Source organism: Schistocerca cancellata, chromosome 1, assembly GCF_023864275.1.
Source record: "Schistocerca cancellata isolate TAMUIC-IGC-003103 chromosome 1, iqSchCanc2.1, whole genome shotgun sequence".
NCBI classification, from domain to species: Eukaryota; Metazoa; Arthropoda; class Insecta; order Orthoptera; family Acrididae; genus Schistocerca; species Schistocerca cancellata.
In genome coordinates this window covers 820,291,271-820,318,451 of record NC_064626.1, presented here as the reverse complement: position 1 = coordinate 820,318,451, position 27,181 = coordinate 820,291,271, and the positions used below count along the sequence as shown (strand labels likewise).

The following is a 27,181-nucleotide window of genomic DNA, read 5'->3' as shown; positions in this document are numbered from 1 at the left end:
ACACAACTACTTAGGTAAATTCTACATTTATGTACAATTATTTTCTTTTCTACTTATTGTAAAATATTAGATGTTACATACTTCGTTTTACTTAGTTTTAGATCTGAAGAGGATTCAGAGTGATTGAAACATGTTATCTGATTTAAAATGTATAACTGAGGTGAAACAATAAATGAAAATTTGCAGCATAAATTAAATTTTCTTGACTCTTGAAGCTTTCTATTTAGAAATTTGTTGGGTGTCTTGTTGTGTACTGTTTCGCCGGTGCTAGTAGTTGTTTCGCTGTCTGAGTCATGGGCTGGATACTCAGATAACATAGGTGATGCAGCGAAACTTATGCGTTCTGCTTGCTTGTGTATTTATCTCCATAAACGGCACTTCCGCTGCTTTTAGCTTCACTGTCGGGAGAATTATTGGTGAAAACGTTTCATACTCGTCCATTGTTGTTCTTATTGCTAGCTCTAAGTGGTCCAGTCCTCCCTTCAGTAGATCATTGTCGCTGATTTGCTGTCCTTCACCCAAAGAGATCCGAATTGGCGACAATTTAGACTTACACTAGCTACATTTCTAATGCATTGCCTATTTCTGTCACTCCTCACTAACGGTTCCACTTCACCACATCGAAAAAGAAACTTTTTGTTGCATTCATTACAAGTAATTCCAGTGTTTCATTACACAGTTCATCATCTTCAGTAGCAGTAGCACTTTTGTGAAATGCAGTGGACACTCTAATGTTTAGTTTATATGCTTATTTTGTAAGATAAGTTCACGTTTTTTGCTGTAGCAGTGTCTCATACTAATGTTTCAGACCTGTAATCTCATTTAGTAACACACAGATGACCTCATTTGCACACTCTTTGTTCTTAAGTTTTATGCCTTAGGGGGAGAGTGGGGCACATTGTACCATAAAAAATATTTCTTCGTGTCACTCATCCAATAATTTTATTACAGGGTTGTGATTTACAGATGATACAGTTTAATCATTCAAGTATCAAATGGCCTTATATGATTGCAGTGTCAGTAATTGATTTGCCTTTGAAGCAAATTTGGTAAATGTTTCATTGTGTCCCACATGTAGGGTACAATGAACCACTTTAAACAGCTTCATTGAAAGAACCTATTCAGCATACAAAGTATGTGTAAGTGTGCTTTAAACATAATGTTTACATATATTTCACATGTGAATCATATAATTAAATCTGTAGGCACACAGTCATGTAACTTATTTTGGAATTACCAAACATCAATTGACTTGAAGCTGATTCCAAATTTGATATATGATTTTTGTCTCTTTGTCACACCATCAGTAGCAGGTCTTGGGAGCACGTAAAGTATGATGTTAGCTGGAACAAAAGTTTCATCCTTTACCTGAGGAAAATAAAACTTCCATCCCATTTTTTCACTTTTTCTCAAAAATGATACCTGGTAGTCTCCTGCATCACCCTTCGGTTTCCAAATCTTCCTCACATAGTAAACTGGTGTTTTGTTTTTCAGTTCAAATTTGGTTAAAATGAAATCATCTGTTTCTGGTAATTTGTTCAAGCCTTCAAAGTTGTACTCAGATTCACCAGACAGATCCACATGGGCATCGCTCTCTTCATAATGCTCCTAACTAATGTCATCATCTGATTCCTGCTCATAAAGCTTCCAGTTGACCTTTTTATTGGGATGTTTTGTGGCTTGCAAGAAATCTTTCTCTGGTGTGTCAGTTGCAATTAAACTTCGTCCTCTCTTACGTTTATTGCTCTTCTTTCTGTTCTCTGCTTTTGGATATCCTCGAATTATTTCAGGAGAAACTCCATTAGGAAAAGCTGTTTGGGTGTTAAGCACTGCAGATGGTCCTTCTTGCTGCAGATCTTGTGACTGGCTGACATCGACTGAGGCTTGTCTTGCAGATTGTGCATCCTTGATATGATGGAGAGAATTAACATCTGAAGTTGTTCTGTTTTGCCTCCACGACCCTGTCTGCTACTTCACTGACCACAAAGTCTTCGTCAGTGAAGATGACTTCATCAAATGGAAATATTCCACATTTCTTGAAAGCCGAACATATGTTAGTGGGTGTCATTGACCTGTCATGGGCAATGTTGACACATGCAGCTACATCATAAATAGTGAGAGGAGTGCCTTTCCTGTGTAGGAGTTTTGAATTTAATGCTGAGTAATAAGTTCCCTTGAATGAAGAGAACACTCCTACATCTAGAGGCTGCAGTTTGCTTGAGGTATGCAGGGGTATCGTTAGCATAACCACCTCATTGGCTTTTGATACATCTATTACCTCAATTGACAGATGGCTTTGATGATTGCCTAAAATTAGAAGTGCAGGATTGTCTTTGCTACTACTGGGTTTCTGGATGAAATGTTTCATGACGTCCACAAATAGTTTGCTACTAATCCGGCCAGTCTTTGTTGCTAACCCCTGCCTGTTGGTGCATTACTTATCATATGTTGTTTAAAATGTACTTGAGGAAATATCATTGCTGGGGGAAGGAAAGTACCACCTGCGCTGATTATGCAACAGGTGGTCACTAAGACACCACGTTCTCCACTAGTAGCTCGAGAAATCTGTTTACTTCCCTTTTGTGTCACTACCTTTGGAAGCCTATCTGGTACAGTTGAGGTACTGGTTTCATCCAGATTGAAAACCCTTGTACCATCAGCGAAAGTAGGGTATCTCCGGTATAGGTCTTTCAAGTTTTTTAAGAAATTTGAAACAGTGTACCGATTAAAGGACGCTGCTCTCGATAAGCTGCAGCCCTCTGCGATTCAGATACTTAAAATGGGATTTTGTATCATGAGCCCAAGAACAAGTCTACACTAGCCATTCCCTCCAGCCATTTCTCAGGACATTTCAGACCATTTTTCAAAGCCAGCTCACCTGCTAAACGCCTGCATGTTTTACTGTCAACACCAAAGCATATCTTAGAAGAATGCAACAAATACTCCACTAACTCTTTCTCCTGCTCCACAGAAAATACCTTAACATTGTCATAATTTGGTGTCAATCTTTCTCTGGAACCACATTTTATGTTTTGAACGTATCATTGAAGAGTAGGGTAAGGTACTGAATGAGATTTAGCTGCTTGGCCAACTGCCAAGCCCTTATTAAAAACATCCTGTACAGCTTCTTGCATAACATCGTGGTCAGTTTTACCTCTGTCTGTCTTCCTGCGGTATGAACAAAGCATCTTCAAACCTGATACTATAAAACAGGACTGCTGAACGTCTGTAATTTAAAAGCCTTAAATACCTACACATATGTTTTTACCCATGCTAGGGAAACAAAGTACAGCATGCTTGTATTGGACAATTAAACGATTCCTGGGGCACAATAGACCACCATGGGGCACAATGAACCATGGCTTATTGTGCCCCAGGAGAGCTTGCGTAAATGTGCCCCAACAGTACATATTTCAAACAAAGCTCATGTGAGGTTATGTATGAACATTGTCAATATTCGAAGATCTGTATCATTAAAATACAGTATTGATATTGTTACAATGACTTACTTTCTCTAAAATTGGTAGCAAAGGACTGAACAAAATTCAATCTATCTACGTCTCCAAAATTTACTTCACTGCCGCGAAACTAACATATTCCCAGCTAGCACTCAAGCTTATTTCAAGGTGGATATTGAGTTAAGGTTCAGTTGAAAATTCAAGATTGAAAAATAAGCCTGTTACACAGCTTGTTTCAAGGTGGATATTGAGTATAGGTTCAGTTGAAAATTCGAGATTGAAAAATCAACCTGTTACACAGTTTACATCAAGCTGTAAAAATTTAGCTTGAATTAAAATAATTTTCCCAAGCTTGAAATAAACTGTAATTTCCCTGGAAGGCTGTACAGCAGATGCGCGCGCAGCATAGCTTTCATAGACGTCCACGGGAAGCGCCACAATCGTTTATAAGCCTTGCACTGACTCTGCTAGGTTTACAGCCATTTTACCTTTGTGACGCGCGTTAATGATTGTTGACTGTTGAGAAGTTTGTTTTATACTGGAAAATAGTTCGGTAAGTGTGTCGCGTCTCCTGCCTTACAGCTACACCGGGTCTGAAGAGGATATATAGTGTGTTACAGGTATGTTGGTGCATTTTTCTCTGGTGGTACATTATTATTAGAAATGTTAAATATTATTACGTAATGTAAAGGAATATCATATTCTTTTACATAGAAAAATTGAGCCTGGATGAAAGTGAAATGGATTACCAGCTAAGAATACATATTACAAGATGTTCAGCAAAAAGAGGTCATTTTAGACTATCTCTCTAGTACGTGGCACCAATAAATTAAAACTGAATGTTATTTTACCTTTTTAAAATGTCGCCTTTTTTTGTTCTTTTACATTTCAGTTCCACTGAACTGGTAATTTCTGAAATTCATTTCGATTTCATCTTTTATTTCATTTTGATTCCGTTTCACTCGCCAAAAAATAATTGCAGGTAGAATAAAACGTCTACATTTTTCTAAACGGTAGTTTCCATATAAGCTTACAGTATGAGGTGTATATGACTTCAAGTAATTGTTTCTTTATAATTCAAATTCAGATTAAATGGCCCTGAAACTGTTAGAAATAGTGATGTGTGGCTTCTTTATGAAGTCATCGCAAAATTACCCATATGTCATCTTTACTTTAAAAATTTCAAACAAAAAGTTATTTCAAATTACTTTAAAACTCTTTGGAATGGAGTTACCAGAAGCAGCTGCTTACTCAGTGACGTTTATACTAGTTAATGATTCTTACTACATCAGTGAGTTTGAAGTTATTTTGCTAATCTGGGGCATAAATTATATTTAGGTTGATCAGTTTCAACTTTTTACATTTTTTATGTTTAGGTATGGCTAACATTTTTTTTTACCTGTTACAGGATCATTATACCGGCAGAAGTCGGTGATATTTGATCCTGCTCTGGTCTGTGTGCTGGGGCCGGAGGGGCTTCAGAATAATTAAATTTTAAAATAAAACAATTTTAAACACTTTGAAAATAAAAATTTTTAAATATACATGTCTTGATAATTTTTTTCACACCATTTCCATTCTGATATTTATTTAATTAATTAGGTTCAATAAATTCAAATTAATAATTATTCCATGTGTGTAGATACAGCTGGAGCCAAACTTGATAAGTCAAGCTTGAAATATAGCTTGAACTCTGCCAACTTTGATGTTTGTTTCAAGCTTGAATCCAACTAACAGGCCTGAATATTCCAGCTTTGATCAAGCTTATATACTTGAACTTTACATCTGGAAACAAGTTTGAAACCGGCTTACTGTGCTATCTGGGTTACCACTACAACACTAATGGCGGGAACTAGATCCTGCAGATAACAAATGGCAGTCAGTTGAGCAGTACTGACGACATATGCACAGAGGAAAAAAATAATTTAACACCTTATACCGAAATCATGCTATATGATTCATTATGCCCTGTGGTTCATAGTGCCCCACTCTCCACTACGTATAATCGTCACATTTACTGCACACCCCCATTTTACGCTTGATGTTTTCATTAGCACAGCTGTAATGTTATTAAATTTTACGAACATGACATCTTTCGTCGTGCGCTTTTCGCAGGTGCAGATATAAGTCCTCAGTTTTCGCAAGTAGTTGCAGCACTCGAATCTGCATTTACATGCTTCTCAGTGTTTGTTATTTCCGCCATTTTGTTATTCTGTTATGCGAAATACACTCTGTTTCACGGTATACATAAAGCCTTTTCATTTCCAACATATTTCTCCGGAATTATTAACTGTATTAAGCTCGTAACTTCATATTCGGCGCCATATTAAGGAAAGAAATGGCATATGAAAATTTATTGTAGAAGTCTGCTGAAACTTTTATAATCAAACTTGGTTTTATGAAGATAAAAATTTCTGACGGTCTCAAGCATGTTTTCAATTTCTGCGAGACATCGTTAAACACTATAAATACGGCACATGAACACCTTGTAACCGAGTCCAGGACAATCGAACAACGTCGACTATGCCCGAAGTATCGATTTCAAAAATTGTTTATGTTTACATCTAGTGCTCATGAACAGCTGATTGGGGGCGGCAAGAGACATGTGACAGTACATTAGTAAAGGTCTGTTTTAACTTTCTAGATGACTTTTGATTCCTTGTAAAGAAAATACAATCGGGTAATATAGTGGCTAATCGAATTTCACTTTGTAAGTTCAGAAATTTGCTTTGTAATACATAAATTTATATTTAATGATAAGTATTTCTCATGTCTTTGAAAAAACAGTGGTGCTGTTACAAGGCTGCGTGTCGTATTCTCTCAATTTCTGCCGTAGTAAGTTATGTTGTTTCACAGAAACCAAAACTCGCCTAATGCTTGTAATGGTTCACACTCTTTAATTAGACTACATGCAAATACACTTGGTATTCATATTGCAATCACTATTCATTCCGTTCAACTTATTTCCCATGTTCTTTGCAGTCTCTGACCAAATTACGGCGTCACTGGCAAACCTGTTTTTATATCTTGTCGAATTTTAATTTTTTCCATACCCGTACTCAGTTTTCTCTACTACTGCTTCCATGTACATATTGAATATCACACAGGATAATTCATTATTCGTTATTGGTATGTTTAATAGAAGTAGGTTACAGTATGGAATGGTCTGTGAATGAATGAAACCTGAGTTTGTGCACCATATCTGATGATTTCGTTGCCAATTGGTTGTTCAATGCTAATCTATCTTCTTCCTGTCTTCATTTTGAAAGCTTTGGTTAGTATGTGAGGCTCCAGTACATGGCTCAGTGTGGAGACAGCTGTCCATGAAAGGCAAAGGTCCAGATCTTACAAGGCTCCCCTTGAGCGTGAAGTTAAAAGTTCAGTCTGTAGTAAGGCTCAGTTGTAAGTGTTGTATTAACAATTATGAGAGGAACAGTATTAGCTGCTAATGACTTACCATAATGTGCATCAGGAGGGCAACAGAAAATAAGTGTCTGGTAGGTGCAGCAATCAACCATATTATTGAATGTACTCTTCACAAAATGGACATTGTTGACATTCAAGAAATGTTAAAAACAAACCCCTAACTTGCACCATGACACTGGATGAAAAATGGAACACCACAGTGATCACAAAGGTTTGCACCATCAAGATCGAAGGCAACCTCCTTGGGATTTACAAACCTGCAGAATGCTGAGCTATGTATACTCTTAAAGAATGCATGTAGAATCATATTGGTGTAACAGGGTGATGAGAATTGATCAAATGTATGGCATATAACCACATGTAAAACAGTCTCTTGTGGAGCTTATCGTGAAACTGGCTATCCTGTAAGATGGAACTGTAGATAATGTTTTATAGTCATGGGCAAAAAATAAACATCCAGAAGCTGAATTTGCCTAGTGGTTCGAGATGGTGTGAACTGCAGTGTCACACACATTTCAGGTGGGATAGTTTGCTCTAAAGGAGTATTATTTTTATCCGTAGACCAGGCATCAAGCAAAAGAAAGTTATTTTGACCAGCAATTGGTCAAAAGCAGTGCTCTTACCATAGTTATAGTTCTCTTACACACATTTTCCCACTCTTACTTGCTTTGATGTAGGCCTAAATGTTGGCTACTGCCCTTGCAAGGTCACAAACATGAGAAAAAAATAGTGTGTGACAGAGCACCTCAAACCTCTTGCAGCACAATAAATAACTTTCCAGCCAATTTACCATCCACATTTACAGTCGGCATACTTGTATATAAATGCATGAAGGCATTGATGTTAGCTGATCTTGATGCAACTCTCTTGGTTCCTCTTATTTCCAGGATTCATTTCATATGCATTTCCTCTTCACATCCCAGTTAGTTGGAGTTGAGATCAAATTCCCTTCTAGCAATGGGATAAGTTTGTTTATCTCATCAACAAATTTTTGAGCCAATTCAGCAGTTTGCTGTGCATCATTAGTTAACACTTTGCATGAAATTTCGTTGTCTTACGTCTTCCAATTCCTTAGCATTGTTCGAAGCTACACAACCATCCAATGCTTCCCTTGAAGTCACTGTAATCTTTGACAAATGCCATTTTAAATGTATATAACACAGTGGGTCACTATCATACACATCCCGTGAATTGTATAGAGCATCCTTGAAATGCACAAACACCAGTTTTTGTAACAAGTGTGCCCTGTTCTCCCTTGAACATCCATAGTTTTTCTTATGCACTACTTGGTCATATTGCTGTGGACTTATTTGAAATCTGTTCATAATTCTTTTTTTTTATGTGGTGCATGATCTTTGACATACAGAATTATGTTTAGTACCTGCTCCTTGGACAACAATTGTCCTTTACTACGTTTCACTGCTGACAGGATTTGTGGCTCCCTGTCCGACAAGGATGATGATATCACTTTCACTTATTAAGCACGTATCATCATCACTGTACACCTCATGTCCATTGTCCACACCGTCAAGCATGTATATGACTACACATTTCATTGCCTCATCTTGCAGAAACACTAATATTTCATCTGCCACTTCTTTCTCACTGTGTGAAATTCCTTGAATTCCTCACCAACTGTTGTACATGTAATGTAATGTTTGCGTTGTTTATAGTTGCAATTGCTTTGCTTTGTATCAACATCACTAGCACTGTTGTCAGATAATCATTGACTAAGCAGTTCAACTACGCTCTGTAGCATCATGCTGTGATCGCCATTGGATACCTCCAGTCATGCTCCCTGTTGCCATTAGCAGCCAATATTGTGGTTGCATGGTAGAAAATATGTGGGGCATTGTCCGCCTCTGTAGCGCAGTGTTAGTGTCACCGCCTGCCATGCAAGGGGGCGTGGGTTCGATTCCCAACAGGGGACTGGGTGTTGTGTGTCCTTCATCATTATTTGCATCATCATTGACATGCAAGTCGCCAAAGTGGTGTCGAACCCCAAAGGGGATATCCCAGCCAATAAATGCCATACAATCCTTTTTCTTTGTGGGGCATCAAATGACGTAAACATAGTTTGAAACCTCGTAGCCTACTCAAGGAGCTCCTTGTTATTCAGATACGTAAAGGAAATATGGTAAACACATTTTCTTGATAGAACTCTTTCCAAGTTGGAACAATTTGTCAGTTTTGTTGCTACACTAGCTCTCGTTTTCTATTTATCAGAGTGAAGCTTATGTTTTATACTGATATGCGGTCTTGCTTGTGTGGTTCAGTCACCTCCACAAGTGTACTCTTTGTCACATACTCATTTTGTACTGTTCTTCCATTATCTTACACAAACAATACAAAGTCACACATATTTACAGTGAAATGTGAAACATAAATCTAATTAGCAGTTGTCACTGCCCATGGATAATAGTCTTTCTTTCTCATCCTGTCGAGCAAGTCTCCTCTGAACTGGGGTTGTGGGTGACTTTTATGAACTCTATCCATTTTCTTAAACCATTCCAGTCCTTTTCTTTCACCTTTCTTCCTTTCCCGTCAACCCTTCGGCCAGAAGAAGCAGCCTCTGGCTCCAAAAGTTTTCACCTTTTATATATGCTCCTGCCGCCACTTGGTGATTAGATCTTTTTATCTATCCAGTTGCATTATATTGTCAAAAATTGTTTATTTTCATTGTTGTGAGAGATAGTATGTAATACTGGTTTGAAAGAATGGGAAAAAACTGTGCTGATGCAGACATTAATAAATGTTATGCAAATATGTTAATATTAGCATCACTCTAATATATAAGCAGTGAGTTTGGAAAACTCTGACTTCACGTCAGATTTTCGCTTCACTGTTTATAAAAATTATGTGCAACAAGAAAATTCAGTTAACTGAGCTTACATATTCCATATTCTGATCTCTTAAAACCTGCATGGACAGTAAACATATTTATGTGTACTTATGAACATATGTTCAGTGTATGTAATCTTCAAAAACTAAAAAGTTGTTTAGGTATGAGAAAAATTTTAAATGGTAGAAAATATCGGAAACTGATGATTTACAGAGACATGGGGTTGAATCTCTCCTCTCTACCTCAGTACAACTGTCACTACAGCCAATGTGTACAGTCACTACAATGTTTGAAAATCAAATCAACAAATAGGGAAAAGCAGCTTTGCATCAGAAAAGATTGATTGTTGCTTAACAATATTGTAATATCACCAATTGAGTAGATAAAGTTTCTAAATGAGGCAAACAGTTATTGTAACAAAATGATCTGGAATTTTAAACAAAGGAAGTTCAGGTTGGAATATCAACAATTATGAAAAGGATAGATTGCTATCCACATTAAAGATCATAATTTGAGTTACAGACAGGCACAACAAAAAGACTGTTACAAACTGATCTTTCAGCCAAAAACCTTTCTTCAGAAAAGAAGGGAAAACATACAGACGCATTCACACGAGCAGGCACAACTCATGCACTTATGACCACTATCACCAGCTGATCTGACCAGACTGCAGCTATTATGTTGAATGAAAGCAGTTTCATTAACCACAGTTGTAGTCTGGCCAGAGTGGCAGATGACAGTGTTCATATGTGTGTGGGGTGATAGCGTTCATGTGTGTGTATGATGTGTGTCTGGTCATGTGAATGTGTGTGTGGGTGGGGGGGGGGGGGGGGGTGTTTCCTTTCTTTTCTGAAGAAAGTGTTGGCTGAAAGCTGTGTGTGTGTCAAGTCTTTTTGCTGTGCCTGTCTGCAACTCAATTATTTGGATGAATTAATCATACTAATCATATATTTACACACCTTGTACCACAAGGAACGCCACCTAATGTGCCACCTTTATGGTGAGTTGCATCGAATCCTTCTCATAATCATTAATTTGAAATTTTTTAGTACTGTTGCAGAAAATGCTGCCTTAATTCTTGCTTGTATTATCCTGTAGATAAGAGTTGAAGCACTACATTGCTAGAAGGAGAGGAGCAGCAAAGCATTTAATATGTAAAATTAAAGACAGATGGAATAATTGATCAGTACTTACCTTCACAAGGCAACATTTTGAGTATTGCAAATAGACAAATAAAAGAAGTGGAGTAAAAGAGAAGGGGTAGAAAAAACTCTCCCTAGAGAGGAGAGGATGGATGGATAAGGGAAGGCTGGAAGGGAGGAGCAGGTCGCATAGGCCTCAGGATGAGATGGACCTACTGACAAGGAGAATAGACCTATGTAATAAGCTGACTGGAAATAATATTACTCGCCCCATAAAAGAGTGCACTTGCTACTTTGGAGCATTGCAGACTGATGCAGAGCTGGTACCAGGCAGACGTTTGCACCTCCACTACTGACACAAGTCATGGCAGTATGGACACACCTGCCTTCCTAGATGTTAACAGCCATGTTAAAACACACATATATTTGTGCTTTTACAAACACTGGGGCATTCTTATCATGTCTAGACTGGCTTGCTAGATCATGTATCTTAATTCCCATAGACTTTGTTTGGGACTATTTGGAACTGTAGGTGAAACATACCAGTCAACGTCCTCACAACCCAGCAGCTCTACAGGATTTAATCATTAGTAAGTGGCTTTAGTTGGATGTGGCATACCAAAGAAACTTGTGGACTCCTTTCCTTGCTGAACTGAGACTATTGCCAAGTCTAGAAGTAATGTTATCAAGTAGGGTGATGTCTCCTGGGGGAGGGAGATGGGGGAACTAACTTCTCTACCAGTGTGCTTGTATTTAAAATAACTGAGGAAGCAGCTAATTTTTTAAAGAACAGTGGTTTTCTTACTAAATTACTTCGCTACATTTACCTGATGTAACACAAATAGTTTGTTGCAGTATAGAGTGAGTTTATTTTTAATCTAGTATACAGGTTAGGTTTCTAAAATTTGTTTCTTTTTTTGTTAATGGAACATTTGAAAGAATAAAAGAAAATTTGATTCTGCACTAAATTTTGCCCTGTTGGTAGTAATATATATCATACTTACTTTCTTCTGGTAGTGTGAGGATGGTCTTACTTGTCAGTGATCAGAGTAACTGCAGTTTAACATTGTATATGAGCCGTTATCTCCATCAACACTTTTCAGACAATTTAATATCGAATTTTAGCAACTGTGTCTCTTGGAATATTTCAAGTACATAAAGTATTGCCAGGAGTAAAAGTACCCTAAAAATTTTAATATATTTACATTAAGACTTGAATATTAAATTCTTTTCTTAAGAAAACATTAATATCAATTAAACTGCTTCACTTGTACTGCTACTCGTACTTCTTATCATTTCATGTTTCTTTTTCCTACTAACTGTTCGTCAGTTTATACTGACAAAGTAGCAACTGCAGTGCTGTGAATGCTGGAGATAAAATATTGTCTTTTTCCCATCTTTATGACTGTTAACTCTGCCTTAGATATTCCTGTTTAAACAATTGAAGAATGTATCCTCACCTTCTGTCTTAAGTAGCAATAAAGACAATGAAGGTTTCGTTATTACTAAATGACATGCTACATGATTAGGGTATCAGGAGATGTAAATGTTCAGTCTTTTTGGATGTATCAGAGATCTGGAAACAAGATACAAGCAAAATAGACAGCAGGAGCAGTGCTTACGACACCTTAATCACTTGCAAGAATGGCTCCTTTAGAATGGCATGCCTGATTTCCTGACCCACCCCAGTTCAACCTGAGCTTACATTTTATTTCTGGTAAGTGGGAAATCAGTGACTTGTTAAATTGCAATCTGCGTTCCTTATTTAAAAGTTTGAAAATATTTATTATTCTGTATTGGAAAGTCTTTAAACTGGAGTAAAAACTAGATGCTTCTCTTGTATTATTGTATTTTCAGAAACAGAAACATGAAGATAATAGTCAATACTGAATATTGCCATGTGCTTTCTATATGGGCCTAAAGTGAAATTTGTGATTTTATTTTACATAAGTTTTTACTTTGCATTGGCTGAACTCAGTCTTTTTCTTTTCCCAGGAGATAGTGAAGAATGGAATTTGAAAGCCCAGATGTTGAAAAAGATTTTCCAGGACTTTACGCATCCGAATCAGGAAAGAAGAGTAATGAAAGTGACTGTAAGTATTTCTGCAGCAGGCAATGAGAATTAATGCATATGCTAGTAAAAGTACACATACAGTATACCAGGGCATTACTTTTGCATGCTGCAGCTGTTATGATGAATGGTGGGAAGTGAAGAAGATGAAACATGAGTTGGTTGACAGTAGCCAACCCTCGCTCATAATTTCCTATGGTCTGTAAATAAAGATAACTGGAATTTTGTTTGATTAGGTTAGAATATAACCACATGGAGGAACATTTGGTGAAATTGAAAATAAGAGATACAAGTAGGTTATCCTAATGACGAATGTACATGTCATGATATGCTATGCTTCAATCTGTGACATTGCTACAGGTCAGTCTGTCAGCTCATCTAGTTTCCTTCCATTCAATTTGTTGGCTTCACCAACTCGCAAGCAAATTGTCACACTCTAACCTAATCCAGGCATTGGGTTATGCTACAGGTGGGTCTGACAACATTTCTAGTTTTCTTCCCACTCTCCATATCAAACGCAGATCAGTTCACATATTCTGCCAAAACAAATCATTAGATTCAGATTTTCTCATTGGCTACCGTATGCTATCACCTGAATGGCTATGACCAAGAGAAATAAATTGCCAGCAGTAGCATACAGTGAAAGAGCTTGGTACACCATAAGTTCACTTAAGCCCAAATGCTCCATAAATGAAGTTAAATAAGATACACTTTTTCTGTGGTGGGGGCCTGTAATTTTGTAATTTTATGTAGAAGAGGAAAATAGTAGGCTAATAGGAAAACATGGGCTGGGGTAAAGGAATGAAATGGGAAGTCATCTAGCAGGATTTTGCACAAAGCAAAGTTTATCTCTGCTAACACTTGGCTAAAGAATCATGAAATGGCATTTTTTATGTGACTAGGACCTGCAGACACCAAAATGTTAGTTATGTAATTTTGCCACAACTTGGTACATGGGCCAGTACTAGACTGAAAACTGCAAAACATTTTCAAGGATAGATGTGGACTCTGCTCATAATTTATTGGCTATAGACTTCAGATGGGTTGGAAATTAAAGAGGCGGGGCCATAGATAAATTGAAAGAACCAGTGGTTGTTTAGAACTTCAAAGAGGGCATTGGGGAATAGTTGTCTGAAATGGGGAAAGTTGTACAATAGAACATGAAAAGGCGACTTCGAGAGATGAAGTAGTGAAGGCAGCAGAGAATCAATAGTTAAAAGACAAGGCCTAGTAGAAGCCCTTGGATAACTCCAAAGGTATTGAATGTAATTGAAGAAAGGAAAAAATATATAAAAGATTAGCAAGTGATACAGGCAAGAGGGAATATTGATGTCAACTGAGATGAACAAAAAGTGCAAAATGGCAAACTAGAAGTGGGTAGAGCAAAAAGGCAAAGCTTTAGAAGTGTGAATGATTATGAGATAGTTACTGCCTATAGGAAAATTAAAGAAGCTTATGGAGAAACAAGAAACAGTTGTCTGAATATAAATAGCTCTGGTGGCAAGCGAGTACTAAGAAAAGAGGAAAGATGAAATATACAAGAAATATACAGAAGAAAAAGGTTAAAAGAGGTAAATGAAGATGAGATGAGGAATATGATATTGTGAGAAGAATTTGACTGAAAATTGAATGACGTTAATTGAAACCAAGTACCTAGTGTAGACAATATTCTCTCAGAATTATTGAGTTCCATATGATAGTCAGCCATGGCAAATGTATCCTACTTCATATGATATTGTTGCAAGGGATACTCTTGAATTATTGCAGGGAGAGGGCATTAGGGTCTAAAGCCAGGGGTAGGGTAGGGATCACCCTCGGCTGCTACATAGGCTCAGGTTACTTTTTGAAGTGAAGTGAACGGGTAAAGGAAGTATTGCACCCCAGATTATATTTTTATGTGGAATTAATTGATACCCTGAGGGCAGTGGAGAAGATGAAACTGCATCATGGCAGGAAATTTCTCATATGCTCTGGTTCCCCAAGTGCCCTTTCTGCTATTGCCCTCACTGGACAGGGTGCTGCAATGTGTCCAGGACCCTCGCATTTTCTTGCAAAGATAGGAAAAGGAAATAATTTTCTGCTGGGTTTCAGGTCACATAGGGATCTGGGGAAATGAACTGCTCATATGGCTACCAAGGAGGCTTGCTCCCTTTCACCTCTTGCTTGCTGTTCAGTCCCTCTGCAGGCTATTACCACATACATGACCCAAAATACTTCATTTGGCGGGAAGCTCAGTGTCTGGTACTAGGAGCTGTAAGCTGTGATCAGTAAAACCGTCAGTGTGACTGTGCCCCATCTCCTTCTGACCATGCTGAGCTGAAGAAGTAGCACTTAAGGCACAGAGTGGAGCATTACACACTGGCACATGGCTTTCTCTTACATCGTGAAGGGTCACCAGTGTGTCAAAGATGTGGAGTGCTGTTGTCAATAAATCATCTTATGTTTGTACTTACTTCGAACAAGTTGGCTTAACAACATAAAAAGTAATTTAGTCACTCTACACTTTCCACTGTACATACTACACACACACTTCCAGATGACTAAGACCATGCCCATGCTGCCACAGATCTGTTATACACACATCAAAAAAAGTTTTGCATCACCCTGGTTCCCAGAACTTCTGAAGATAGATGTTGACTGTGGAAATTCTATCACAGACACAGTTCCTTTGACTGTTCAGAGATGTCACTAAATCAGCCCAAAAGTGTAAACAATGATGCACAAGCAGCGCTTATTAGATGGAAGGGGTCTGACAGCTGATCAGCTCTAGCCATTCCACCAGGAAGAAGGTACATGTCTCGTGTTGTCATGTAGTTCTTCCATGCCTAGATGGTCAATACCGCAGTTCGATTGTGTTCGCATTGTTACTTTGTGCCAGGAAGGGCTCTCAACAAGGGAAGTGTTCAGGTGTCTTGGAGAGAACCAAAGTGATGTTGTTCAGACATGGCCACAGAGAGACAGGAACTGTCGACAGCATGCCTCGCTCAGGCTGCCCAAGGGCTACTACTGCAGTGGATGACTGCTACCTTTGGATTATGGCTCAGAGGAACCCTGACAGGAATGCCACCATGTTGAATAATACTTTTCGTGCAGCCACAGGTTGTTGTTTTACAACTCAAACTGTGCAAAGTAGGCGCATGATGCGCAACTTCACTCCCAACATCTGTGGCGAGGTCTATCTTTGCAACCACGACACCATGCAGTGCAGTACAGATGGGCCCAACAACATGCCAAATGGACCGCTCAGGATTGGCATCACATTCTCTTCACCAATGAGTGTCGTATATGCCTTCAACCAGACAGTCTTAGGAGACAAGTTTGGAGGCAACCTGGTCAGGCTGAACACCTTAGACATGTTGTACAGTGAGTGCAGCTAGATGGAGGAGGTTCCCTGCTCTTTTGGGGTGGCATTATATGAGGCTGACGATACGGCTGTACGATACGTGAATGTCATACTCCGACTGATAGTGCAACCATATTGGCAGCATATTGGCATGGCATTCGTCTTCATGAACGACAATTCGTGCCCCCATCGTGCACATCTTGTGAATGACTTCCTTCATGATAATGACATCTTTCAACTAGAGTGGCGAGCACGTTTTCCAAACATGAACCCTATAGAGAATGCCTGGGATAGATTCAAAAGGACTGTTTATGGATAATGTGACCCACCAACCACTCTGAGGGATCTTTGCCAAATCGCCATTGAGGAGGAGGACAATCTGGACAAATAGTGCCTTGATGGACTTGTGGATAGTATGCCCCAACGAATACAGGCATGCATCAGTGCAAGAAGTCCGCAGCTCATGATCTCGTGGTAAGTTCTCGTTCCCCAGCATGGACCCAGGTTCGATTCCGGGCAGGGACAGGAATTTTCACCTGCGCTGAGATGACTGGATGTCATCTTCATCATCATTATTGATCCACATAACGGTTGGAGGAAGGCAACGGCAAACCACCTCGATTTGGACCTTGCCTAGTACGGCGGTGTGGGTCTCCCGTGTCGTTCCCCTACATTCTGTCAAGAAGCATAGGACTTCATTTCCATTTCCATCAGTGCAAGAGGACATGCTACTGGGTATTAGAGGTACTGGTGTGTACAGCAATCTGGACCACTACCTCTGAAGGTCTCACTGTATGGTGGTACAACATGCAATGTGTGGTTTTCATGAGCAATAAAAAGAGCGGAAATGATGTTTATGTTGATCTCTATTCCAATTTTCTGTACACTTTCCAGAACTCTCAGAACTGATGTGATAAAAAACTTTTTTTGATGTGTGTATTTCTGTGTGTTCCAAATCTGTCTGTTGGAAAGACTGACTCAGCATCCCCGCATGGGAGTGAGAGGCTGAAAAATGGTGAGACATTGGTATTAGGCACTAGCTCTTCAGTGTATTTATCACACAGCAAAATAATACACTTGATTCTAAGTAAATAACAAGAAGTTCCCTTCTTTCACTGAGACTTTCGTGTACGGAGATGTGATCCCCTAAACCACCCAGAAACCCCATTTGAGAAATGACGCAGATGCATATTAGTCTGGAACTCCATCTATGCTGTTCCTTGGTTATTTTAGGAGGTCCCCCTCTGCTCATAGTGTTCAGTGATTATAGCTAAGCTATTTGTTGTCTGCTACAGCTGGTTATCAATTTCGGAATACCTGTTACTGAATGTGCATTGTGGAGACTGAAACAAAAGTTTGAAAAGTGTTAGTTTTCTATATTCACAAGTCACAAACCCAGAGGCAATAGCCAGTCTATCTAGATTATTAATTTCACATTAATAGTCTACACTCTCACAACTTTCTCCCACTCAGCCAACCACTGGTAAGTAAATAGGAATTCCTGATCCCCCGCTTAGCTCCTAGATCCTTCATCCACTCCTTTCCAATTATTTTAGCATCACAGTTGTGGATCAAGCAGATATTCACAGACTGGAAATCAATCATCCTTCCTCCTCCTGACAGTTGCCCTTTCAGCCACATTTTACTTGCACCCAAAGCTCCACAGACCGAGCTCTTTCGATCTTCCAGTTAAAGATTGGTTACGATGTGCACAGAGAAAAAATAACTATCTTTGTCTCTCTCAATTTCTCTTCAACATCCCTTCCTATATACGAGATATTAATCACTTGCTGTACCATCTCTCGGAGAGCACCATTGCCATAATCTCCTTACTTGCATCTCCATAGATGTTGTACAACAGCATTCACCATTACCATTGTCATGTTGCCATGGACTGCTACTTCTCTCAGAAAATCCTGGCACTAACCCCACCACCTCATTCCTAATACGTAGCATGCCTAGATGGTCCCTTTGTAAAGAACACAGCCAATTCTTTTGCCGACTTGAGTGCTCTGACCATAATGACATCAACACTGATGGGATGTTAAACCATAACTTCTTCCTGTAACATGCTTGTCTAACTACGTTCTAACTCATAATTACAGCTCTTTTGGAGGCCAAATTGACACAAGGAAATCAGCAGAACTGTCAGGGGTATTATTACATAAATCTGTTTACATGCCACTTAAAGAAATTCTGCCTATCTGAACAGTACATTAGGCTTCTTGGCTGTTTCATATTCACTGATGACATATTCATAATGTGGACTTACAGCAACAGTGTCTGCTCTCTCCAGCAGAAACTCAGCTACTTCTTCTGAGTCTGCTTCAACCTCTGGCCATATCAAACATGTTAACCACAAACACTACTGCCATTTTCATATTTGGCACCTTCTCCAAGTCCAAAATTCTCTCTGGCCCCTAAGGAGACTGTATCTGCAGTGGGAAGTAAGAGCTACACAAATATTATTTTAAAAACAGAAAAATTTATGCCCATACTAGTTTAACAGATCGTCATCACCATTTCTTCCTGAAAGCCCGGCAAATGCTGCACCTGTCTTAACCAGCCACTGATTATTTCACCTCTTATCACTCATTACCCCCTGAAAAATGTAACCAGTTTCTTTTCTAGGGGTTTGTCAAATATTTTAGTTGGATCTCATTCTCCAGGATAAGAATTTTGTCGTTATGCTGCTTATTTTAACATATTTGCATGAATAGCTTTCTAGTTTGAACCCTCAGTCATCATTTAATAGTATCATGGAATTACAGCCCAAATACGAGTATATTTTTTTTCCTATCCACTCCACTCTAATCATTGTTGCCACATCTGATTTCAATACCTCTATCTCTCTTTTCAGATCTTGTTATTATTGTGCCAAATTTGAACATTTAGAATGCTTGCCCCAGACTTGTGTTCTTCTGAATGTCTCTCAGCAAACATTTTCCTCTATATAAATATGTAGTAGTCTAGATCACCTCCACAATGTACTCTTCCTTTCTTATGAAGCGAGTATTAAACAAAGTAGCAATGCATACAACCAAAGCAAGAATCATTGTCTTTGTTTGATTTTCTATCAGCAGTATTGATTGAGGACATCAGAAGTTTTTGATGCTTAGCTTTGGATTATTTTCCACACTAAAATTCCCTTTGGAGATTGAAGGACATAGTGCAACTACTATTGACAAGTTGTTGTTAGACTCAAAAACCTGCAGTGAGCTAGCCGTAAAAATCAAGTCAGTGGTTTACCTGACCATAACATCATAGAAGAAAGGCATTGCCTTGCTGAATCATAAACAGTGGCTTGATCACAGCATTTAGGAAGAAATTACAGGGAAATCTCTGGGGAAAAAAATTATAAAGCAGATAGTGTGGATTGAAAATTAAAGTCTTTCTTAAACATATTCTTAGAGCTCTCCGAGACGTGTTTTCCTCTGAAGCAGATAAGAGTAAAACCAAACCAAACAGAGGGTATTGTATTGTATTTTGTTTTATTGGTAATGTTATTTACAAAAGCAGCTTATGTTAAGACAGTGGACAAGTCAGTTTGTAAGTATAGAAGTGAACATGATCTCTATGCACACTTATTTAAAATTATAAATACTACACTTCCGACATCAAGTATTTATACAATGAACTTCATAAATGTGAATATTCTTCAATGGATGCAGTGATGCTGTAAATATGATGTTCTTGAGTGGATAGCTCTTGGGATAAAATACCGTTGTTGGACAGAGAGAGCTCTAATTCAGAGTTCAAGTTGTAGTCAGGACAGAAACTTCATTATCAACAGTATTGTAAAATCCTCTGGTCAGTTATTAAAAAAAGCAAAACTCGTGTACTATGCTCAATAAAGAAAACACTCCAAGAGTAAGGCAAAAACAGTCTGGAACATAACTAAACAAGAAGAAATGGAAATAAATAAAAATAGTGAATCAAATGTCATTGAGCCTCCAGAAAATAGCTGTGACAGAAAAAATGACAGTCTCAAACGGTTGATCACAAAATTCAATGGTTATTGCCTCACAGTGGCAGCAAACACTGCACCTACTAATAGACAACCAAATACAGATGCATTAGGTTTACCTGTGCAGACACTGCATACGCCATGAATAGACAGTTTCAAAAATAAAATACCTAAGAAGACTACAAATTCAACAGCTCACTAAAAAGTAGTAATTTTGCTGGTTGATATTTCTAGCAGAATATTAAAATCTTGTGCAGACTTGATGGGACAACCCTTAAACTGTTAGTGACTCAGGATGTATTTCCTGAAGGACTTAAAAATTCTGTAGAAATGCTCATTTATAAAACAAGAGATAAGCAAATTACCTTTAATTGTGGATATACTTCACTTCTTCCAACTATTTTAAAAGTGAATGGAAAAATGGCATGTGGTTGAATACTGACTCATGTAACTGAACAGAACTTGTTAATGGCCTCTCATTTTGACTTTTGTGAAGGATTATTCACAGAGAAGCAACACAGGACTGCAACAGTGGAGTGCTAACAGAACTAAGCAAGAAAAATTGCCATGTTGGAATATTTTGTAATCTTGACAAACCCTTGATTGTGTTTTATCACGAAAGTACAGCAAACTAAAGTGTTATGGCATTCATGCCATTCCTCTTGCATAACAGAAAGCAGAGCACATCTGTTGTGTGCATCTGAAGTAGGTACCCAACGTAAAGGTAACAGGAAGTGAACCCGCCTGCCACAAATATCCTTAGCTAAATGGAAGTGGCGTACTTGTACACTAGCTAAAAACTCTTCACAGGGCATTATTTCTTAAACATAATCACTAGGCAACATATGAGAAACAATCACAATCTTTTTTTGAAATAAGAGACATCCAAATATTCTCATCTTTAGCTTCCAGAGAAGGCATGACATAGATGTAAACTTTTGTACCTAAGCTAACATAACACCGTAGGTGATTACTAACTAATCTAATTGAAGTTCAGTGTGGACTGCCACTTTGAAAGTTTAAGTTCAGTCTCTCAATAGATAAACAATTTGACTATCACTTTGCAAATTACACAGCATAAACTGTCCAGCAACTAGAACTGGTCAGCACTGTAGGTAACTAGGAGAAAACTGTAGAACTGAAGAACTCCTGGAACTGGCTCAGTGTCGGCGTGCAGTGACTTAAATCATGTGCTCGGCCTACAAATGTATTCCTATGAACTGTTTGGCAGCTACGTAAAATAGTTCTGAGTTTCAGCGTTCTCTCTGGTGGCAGACATAATTATTCACAGATGAATGGCCAATTTGTAGTGGGAACACAAAGTATTTCCTAAATGTGTGCCCTCTATGAGGGGCCTGAACTAGTTCCTTGTATGTGCACCATCTATGAGGCGGCTGATCATACTATTTGTGTCACCATACTGAGACTGCTTGTGTGTGGCACCCTCTGAGACTAGTGATGTGTACTGCATCCATTGGACGCACAGGAGTATCGTGGACAGACTGTGTCACAGACGCAAAACTAAAATCAGAATGTTGTTCTCAACCTCCTTAAATGACCTTCTCATGACTTTAAAATATTGATCTCGAACTGTAATATTTTTGATAACACAAGTGACTTTAACATGTTGTTTCTCACTGTAGATAAGTTCACTCAAAATTTTCGTTGTAAATTACATTTTGCTCAGTGACTAAACGAGTTGTATTGCAAGTTGCAGAAGTTTTATATCAGGAAATTAAAGTTGTATTTTGTGTACTTCTCTTGTAGAATTCAATGGTGACAATGATTGCTGATCTTGATTACAATTCATTCCTGTGCATTGCAGATGTCCTAAGTTTGTTACTTTTTGGATTAATCTGCATTTTTTTTAGCAAATCTCTCTTTTTCTTTTTGAGATGAAAATCCAGTGCACATGATTTTTTGGTTTTCTTCATTTATTAATAAAAAACTTGTGCCTTACTGAAATAACTCCAGCACAACTGTCATACTGAGTGGGGTGGCACAGTGGTTAGCACACTGGACTCACAGTCAGAAGAATGACGGTTCAAACCCAAATCTGGCCATCATGATTTAAGTTTTCCGTTATTTCCCTAAATCGCTTCAGGCAAATGCTGGGATGGTTCGCTTAAAAGGACTCAGCTGACTTCCTACCCATCCTTCCATAATCCAATGGGACAGATGACCTTGCTGTTTGGTTCTCTCTCCCAAATCAACCAACCAACCAACCAACCAACCAACAATTGTTTCATAACAGCTGAATAACAACTACTGACCAACTGACTCTCAGTTTAACTACTGCACTGCTTTGACATGTCATCAGCCTTTATTTAGACTTTTGACAATGCATCATACTTTCAGCTTTATTACAATTACTGTTTGATGTAGATTGCAATGAAAAGTAATAATACAAATAATTTCACATGTAACATCGAGGTCAGTGGAGAGTATAAATATATCTTCAGTTACCTGTATTATGAACTGTAAATTTTTTCCATTCTAAGTTTTATAAAATAAATCCTTTTAACAATTAATTTTAGTGCAATTAAGTTTTCATTACAAATAACTGTATTTCAATTGCTTACAATATGACTGTAATGCTAAAGATTTATTATTTTATACAAAAAGCATTTTTTAATTATGGACTGAAGATTTTTTTCATTATGAACAAATGATTTTGTCATTTACTAAAATTATGTTAAGTTACTTCCATTTGTAGTGTGATTATTACTCTTCATGCTGTCGTACAGTGATTAGTGTAAGTTAAAAATTAGAACATGATTACACATACATATTTCATAAGAAGATTATTGTGTATTGTGATATTTAGCAGCTCAACTTTAGCCAACATAGCTCAGATGAAAGCTGAACAGGCATACAACTGGTTCAAAGCTAACAATTTAAATCTTAATCTCTCAAAGATTCATATCATGTGATCTCAAACAAGCAATAGTGGCTTGTTAGCACAGGAAGTAGTTATTAATGATCATGCACTAAATGAAACACACTGAGTGAAATTCCGTGTGATCTAACAGTGAAAAATCTAGGATGGAATAATGACAATACTGTCACGTAGAAGAAGGTGTAATTAGATGAATGATGAACACTAACTCCACTTAACGAAGGTTTGTTCATCACATGCAAATACAAGAGTGCGGAACGAATTGTAGTATATATACGGCTACAGAACACATACAGTATATATACAGCTGCAGAACATTACAGTACAATGATTCTTGACATTTGTGGATACTTCTAGAATGTACTCGAACCGAATATAGAAATTAAAATTGTACAGACCAGGTGAGTTTCGAACTCATGACCCTCTATGCAACAGTATAGTATCATAACCACTACATCACAGTGCTACTCAGCTTCTTCTGCGACATTGCTCCCCCCTTAAGAGAACAGCATCTCAGTGTTATGTCCTCCTAGTTCGGGAACAAGTCATCGGTCCTGCATACTCTGACGACTCCTGATGACTGATTCTCTTCCTGGCGGTGATCTTATTAGAACTTCTTTTGCCACTATGCCCTTCATCACCTCTCTCGGTTTTTTTGCTCGCTGTGCAATCCAAATGCCTTCTGAACTTCCTCTCTCGCTATCTTATGAAGAACACTTGTGAAATCAGTTGCTTCCTCCATCACAGACGTCGGTACAGCATTTGGAAGCCGTTCAAACTTATTTCGTGTAATTGTTTTTTGATGCATTGTCCCGATATACTGGCACCATTTTATGAAGTTGTCTGCTGTTGAATCCTCCTACAGGAGTAGGGCTTGATACACATCCTCAGCAACATCCTTCATGAGATGTGCAACCTTACCTTCCTCCTCCTTTCTAGGATCCACTATTTTACACAGCTCCAAGATGTCTTGAATGTGGGATGCTGTAATGTCTCCTGGACACTGTGCCTTGCACTTAAATTTATCTTCAGCCTTGCACTTCTTCTGTCGTGTGTCACCAAAATACTTGCGCAGTTGTGCCTGGAATACTTCCCATCTTTCGAACTTCTCCTCGTTGTTCTCATACCATTGCTTAGTAGTGCCCTCCAAGTAGAAAAAATTCTTAGCCAAACACACGGTGTCATCCCATTTGTTAAATTTGGCTATATGCTCATATACCTTCAGCCACTTGTTTGGATCTTGGCCATTGTCACCAGAGAACCCAGAAGGATGTCTCATGTGGTGGCATACAGTTGCTGTCATTGTAACGTCCTCTTCTTCTTCTGACTCCGATAGATTGCAATCTGTTGAATATGGCTCAAATTCAGGTTTCTCGCCACATAAACGGCGGCTCTGTCGTGGCCTTATGGGAGCCACTGTGTCATCAATAATGTGTGCTGTCACAAGTTCCAATACCCGACACCTCCACCAGAATAACTTCATGTAGAAGAAGGTGTAATTAGATGAGTGACGAACACTAACTTCACTTAACGAAGGTTTATTCAGCACTTACACATACAAGAGTGCAGAGCACACTGCCTCCGGCCATAACACATATAGTATATATATGGCTACAGAACATTATACTACAATGAATCTTGACATTTGCGGATACTTCTAGAATGTACTCGAACCGAATATAGAAATTAAAATTGTACAGTCCAGATGAGTTTTGAACTTGCAATCCTCCATGCAACATTTTAGCTTCATAAGCACTACACCACGGTGCAGTGCAGCTTCTTCTGCGACAATATTATAAAAAGGATAGATTGCTACTCACCATATAGTGGAGATGTTCAGTCAAAGACATAACAGTCAAAGTCAGTCAAAGGCATAACAAAAATACTATTAAATGTATAAGCTTTCCACCTGAAGGCCTTCTTCTGACATGGACAAAACACACACACACACACACACACATACACACACACACACACACACACACACATACACACATACACACACACACACACACACACACACACACACACACACACACACACACAGCTCACATGCACATGACCACTGTTTAAGTCTGGCCCCGGCAGCCAGAGACAGTGGTTGTGTGTGTGAGCTGCATTTGCATGTGTGTGTGTGTGTGTGTGTGTGTGTGTGTGTGTGTGTGTGTGTGTGTGTGTGTTGCCTATTTTGGGAAAAGGCCTTCAGGCTGAAAGCTTATGTGTTTAGTAGTCTTTTTATTGCACATGTCTGCAACTCAACATCTCTGCCATACAATGAGTATCAGTCTCTCCTTTTCATAATATTGTCGTTGTGATCTAGTTAGATAACAAGCTAAAAATTGAGTCAACACAGGGATAAATGAATCAAGAAGCTCAGTTCAGTGTGTTTTGCCCTAAGAAGCTTATATCATTGTGTTGACCTGAAGACAGAGGTATTGGCTTATCTTGCATAGTTTTTCTCCCTCTTGTTTCATGGAATTATCTTCGGGGGCAGTGCACCTAAAGTAAATAAACTGTTTATTCAGTGAACAGTAAGAAAATTGTCTAAGGATCTTGGAAATCTTAAATACATACTCCCCAACATATTTATTCTTTAATAGTTTTGTTGCTGTCAGTAAAAATGAGTTTGAGTTGAACTGTGATTTACACAATCACAAAATGAGATGCAAAATTAATTTTCAGTATTCCATACTCTTCTATCTAATATAAAGCAATCAATTGGGAATTCCTACTGATTCATATTAAAGTTAAAGCATATCTCATTTGCTACTCTTTCTACAAATCATCTGAATATTTAGATTCAAGGACTGAAAATTTCTGTCAGCTACATGACAATTAGAAGTGTTCATTCTATAGCTGCTTGACAAGTAGTCGAGTACTGTATGTAGGACTCAGGATAAGTGTTACTAGCAAGAATGTAGTGTAACTGAGGGTGCAGTAGCTTGTTTCAAAATGGCAGTTTTCAATCTAATTTACTTAATTAAATTTAGCCGACGTAATCATGAATAGCATGGAGTAGTGTAGTGACAGTTTATTGTTGTTACGGTATATAGCTTGCCTTTTGTTAATGTATGCCTTGACTCATTCCACAGCCTTGAAGTTTGTCTTGCCTGATGGGATCTATGGAATACAATAAATGAATGAACGTATGTATGTATGTATGTGTCTTTAATACAACAGTTCTCACTATACCCATCACTGTTGACCATTTCTGATTCTCCTGCCTTTGGAGATCGTTTGTTACCCAAGGGTATCAAGTGCTCTGAATCTGTACTGATTTATCCAACTTTGTGTTAGAACAACTTATGAAATGGTTCTTGATTCTTATTAAGAGGAATTTAATTTGGTAGATACAGGTTGAAAAATATTGTACTTCTTTTTACATTTCAGTCAGCGATGAAGCACACGAGCGCCCTTCAAAAAAAGACTTACTGATTGGTAAAAGGAAAGATAAGAAAGACTCCAAAAAAGACAGAGGATATGCAGCACTGGAAGGAGAAAGTTCACCTGAAGAGGATCCTGAGATAAAGTAATTCATTTTGCATTTTGAATTTTTTTTTGTTAAATATTTGGTTGTTTTGTGTGATGAACCTTGTAAATTTACAGAAGCATTCTAAAAACTTCAAATCTATCTTCTGGAAACATGTTCGATGTATTACTTTTAACCAAAGAATTTTATTTAGACAGACAATTCTGCTGCTGTAGCTCTCACATGTTAAATCAGCTGGTGTTCCTGGAATTCTGCAGAACAATAGTTATTAACAGTGGCACCTGTATAACTATACACTCTGATGAAGGCAATAAAAATAGGTCATGTGGTCACTTTGTGAATCAGTTTTGACCCATATAGGATTTCCCTTCCTGTCATATCTGGAAATGCTTAAATAATTTCACATTTGAGTGACCGACCCAGGGGTGAAGAGGATGAAGACAAAATAATTAATTCTTGGCCTTGTTCTTTGCTCAGACATTCATTGTGATTATTTTCGATTCATTAAGAGTTGAATACTGTTGAACGCTAACTAAAAAATTT

General features: G+C 38.2%; 1 protein-coding gene across 3 annotated transcripts in view; it reads left to right on the top strand.

Moving 5' to 3' along the window:
- Window positions 1–5,974: 5,974 nt before the first annotated feature.
- The window catches only part of LOC126188329 (ralA-binding protein 1), a 122,475-nt gene continuing 101,268 nt past the window's right edge, over window positions 5,975–27,181 (top strand). Inside the window, exons 1-3 of one of the 3 annotated variants that reach the window (XM_049929927.1) lie at window positions 5,975–6,083; window positions 12,864–12,961; window positions 26,539–26,677. In XM_049929927.1, the coding sequence (XP_049785884.1) occupies window positions 12,877–12,961; window positions 26,539–26,677 (224 nt within the window). In that variant the 5' untranslated portion in view covers window positions 5,975–6,083; window positions 12,864–12,876. Of the gene's footprint in view, window positions 6,169–12,462; window positions 12,586–12,863; window positions 12,962–26,538; window positions 26,678–27,181 lie in introns of those variants that run through there. The other 2 variants (XM_049929943.1, XM_049929935.1) reach the window with 2 other exon arrangements.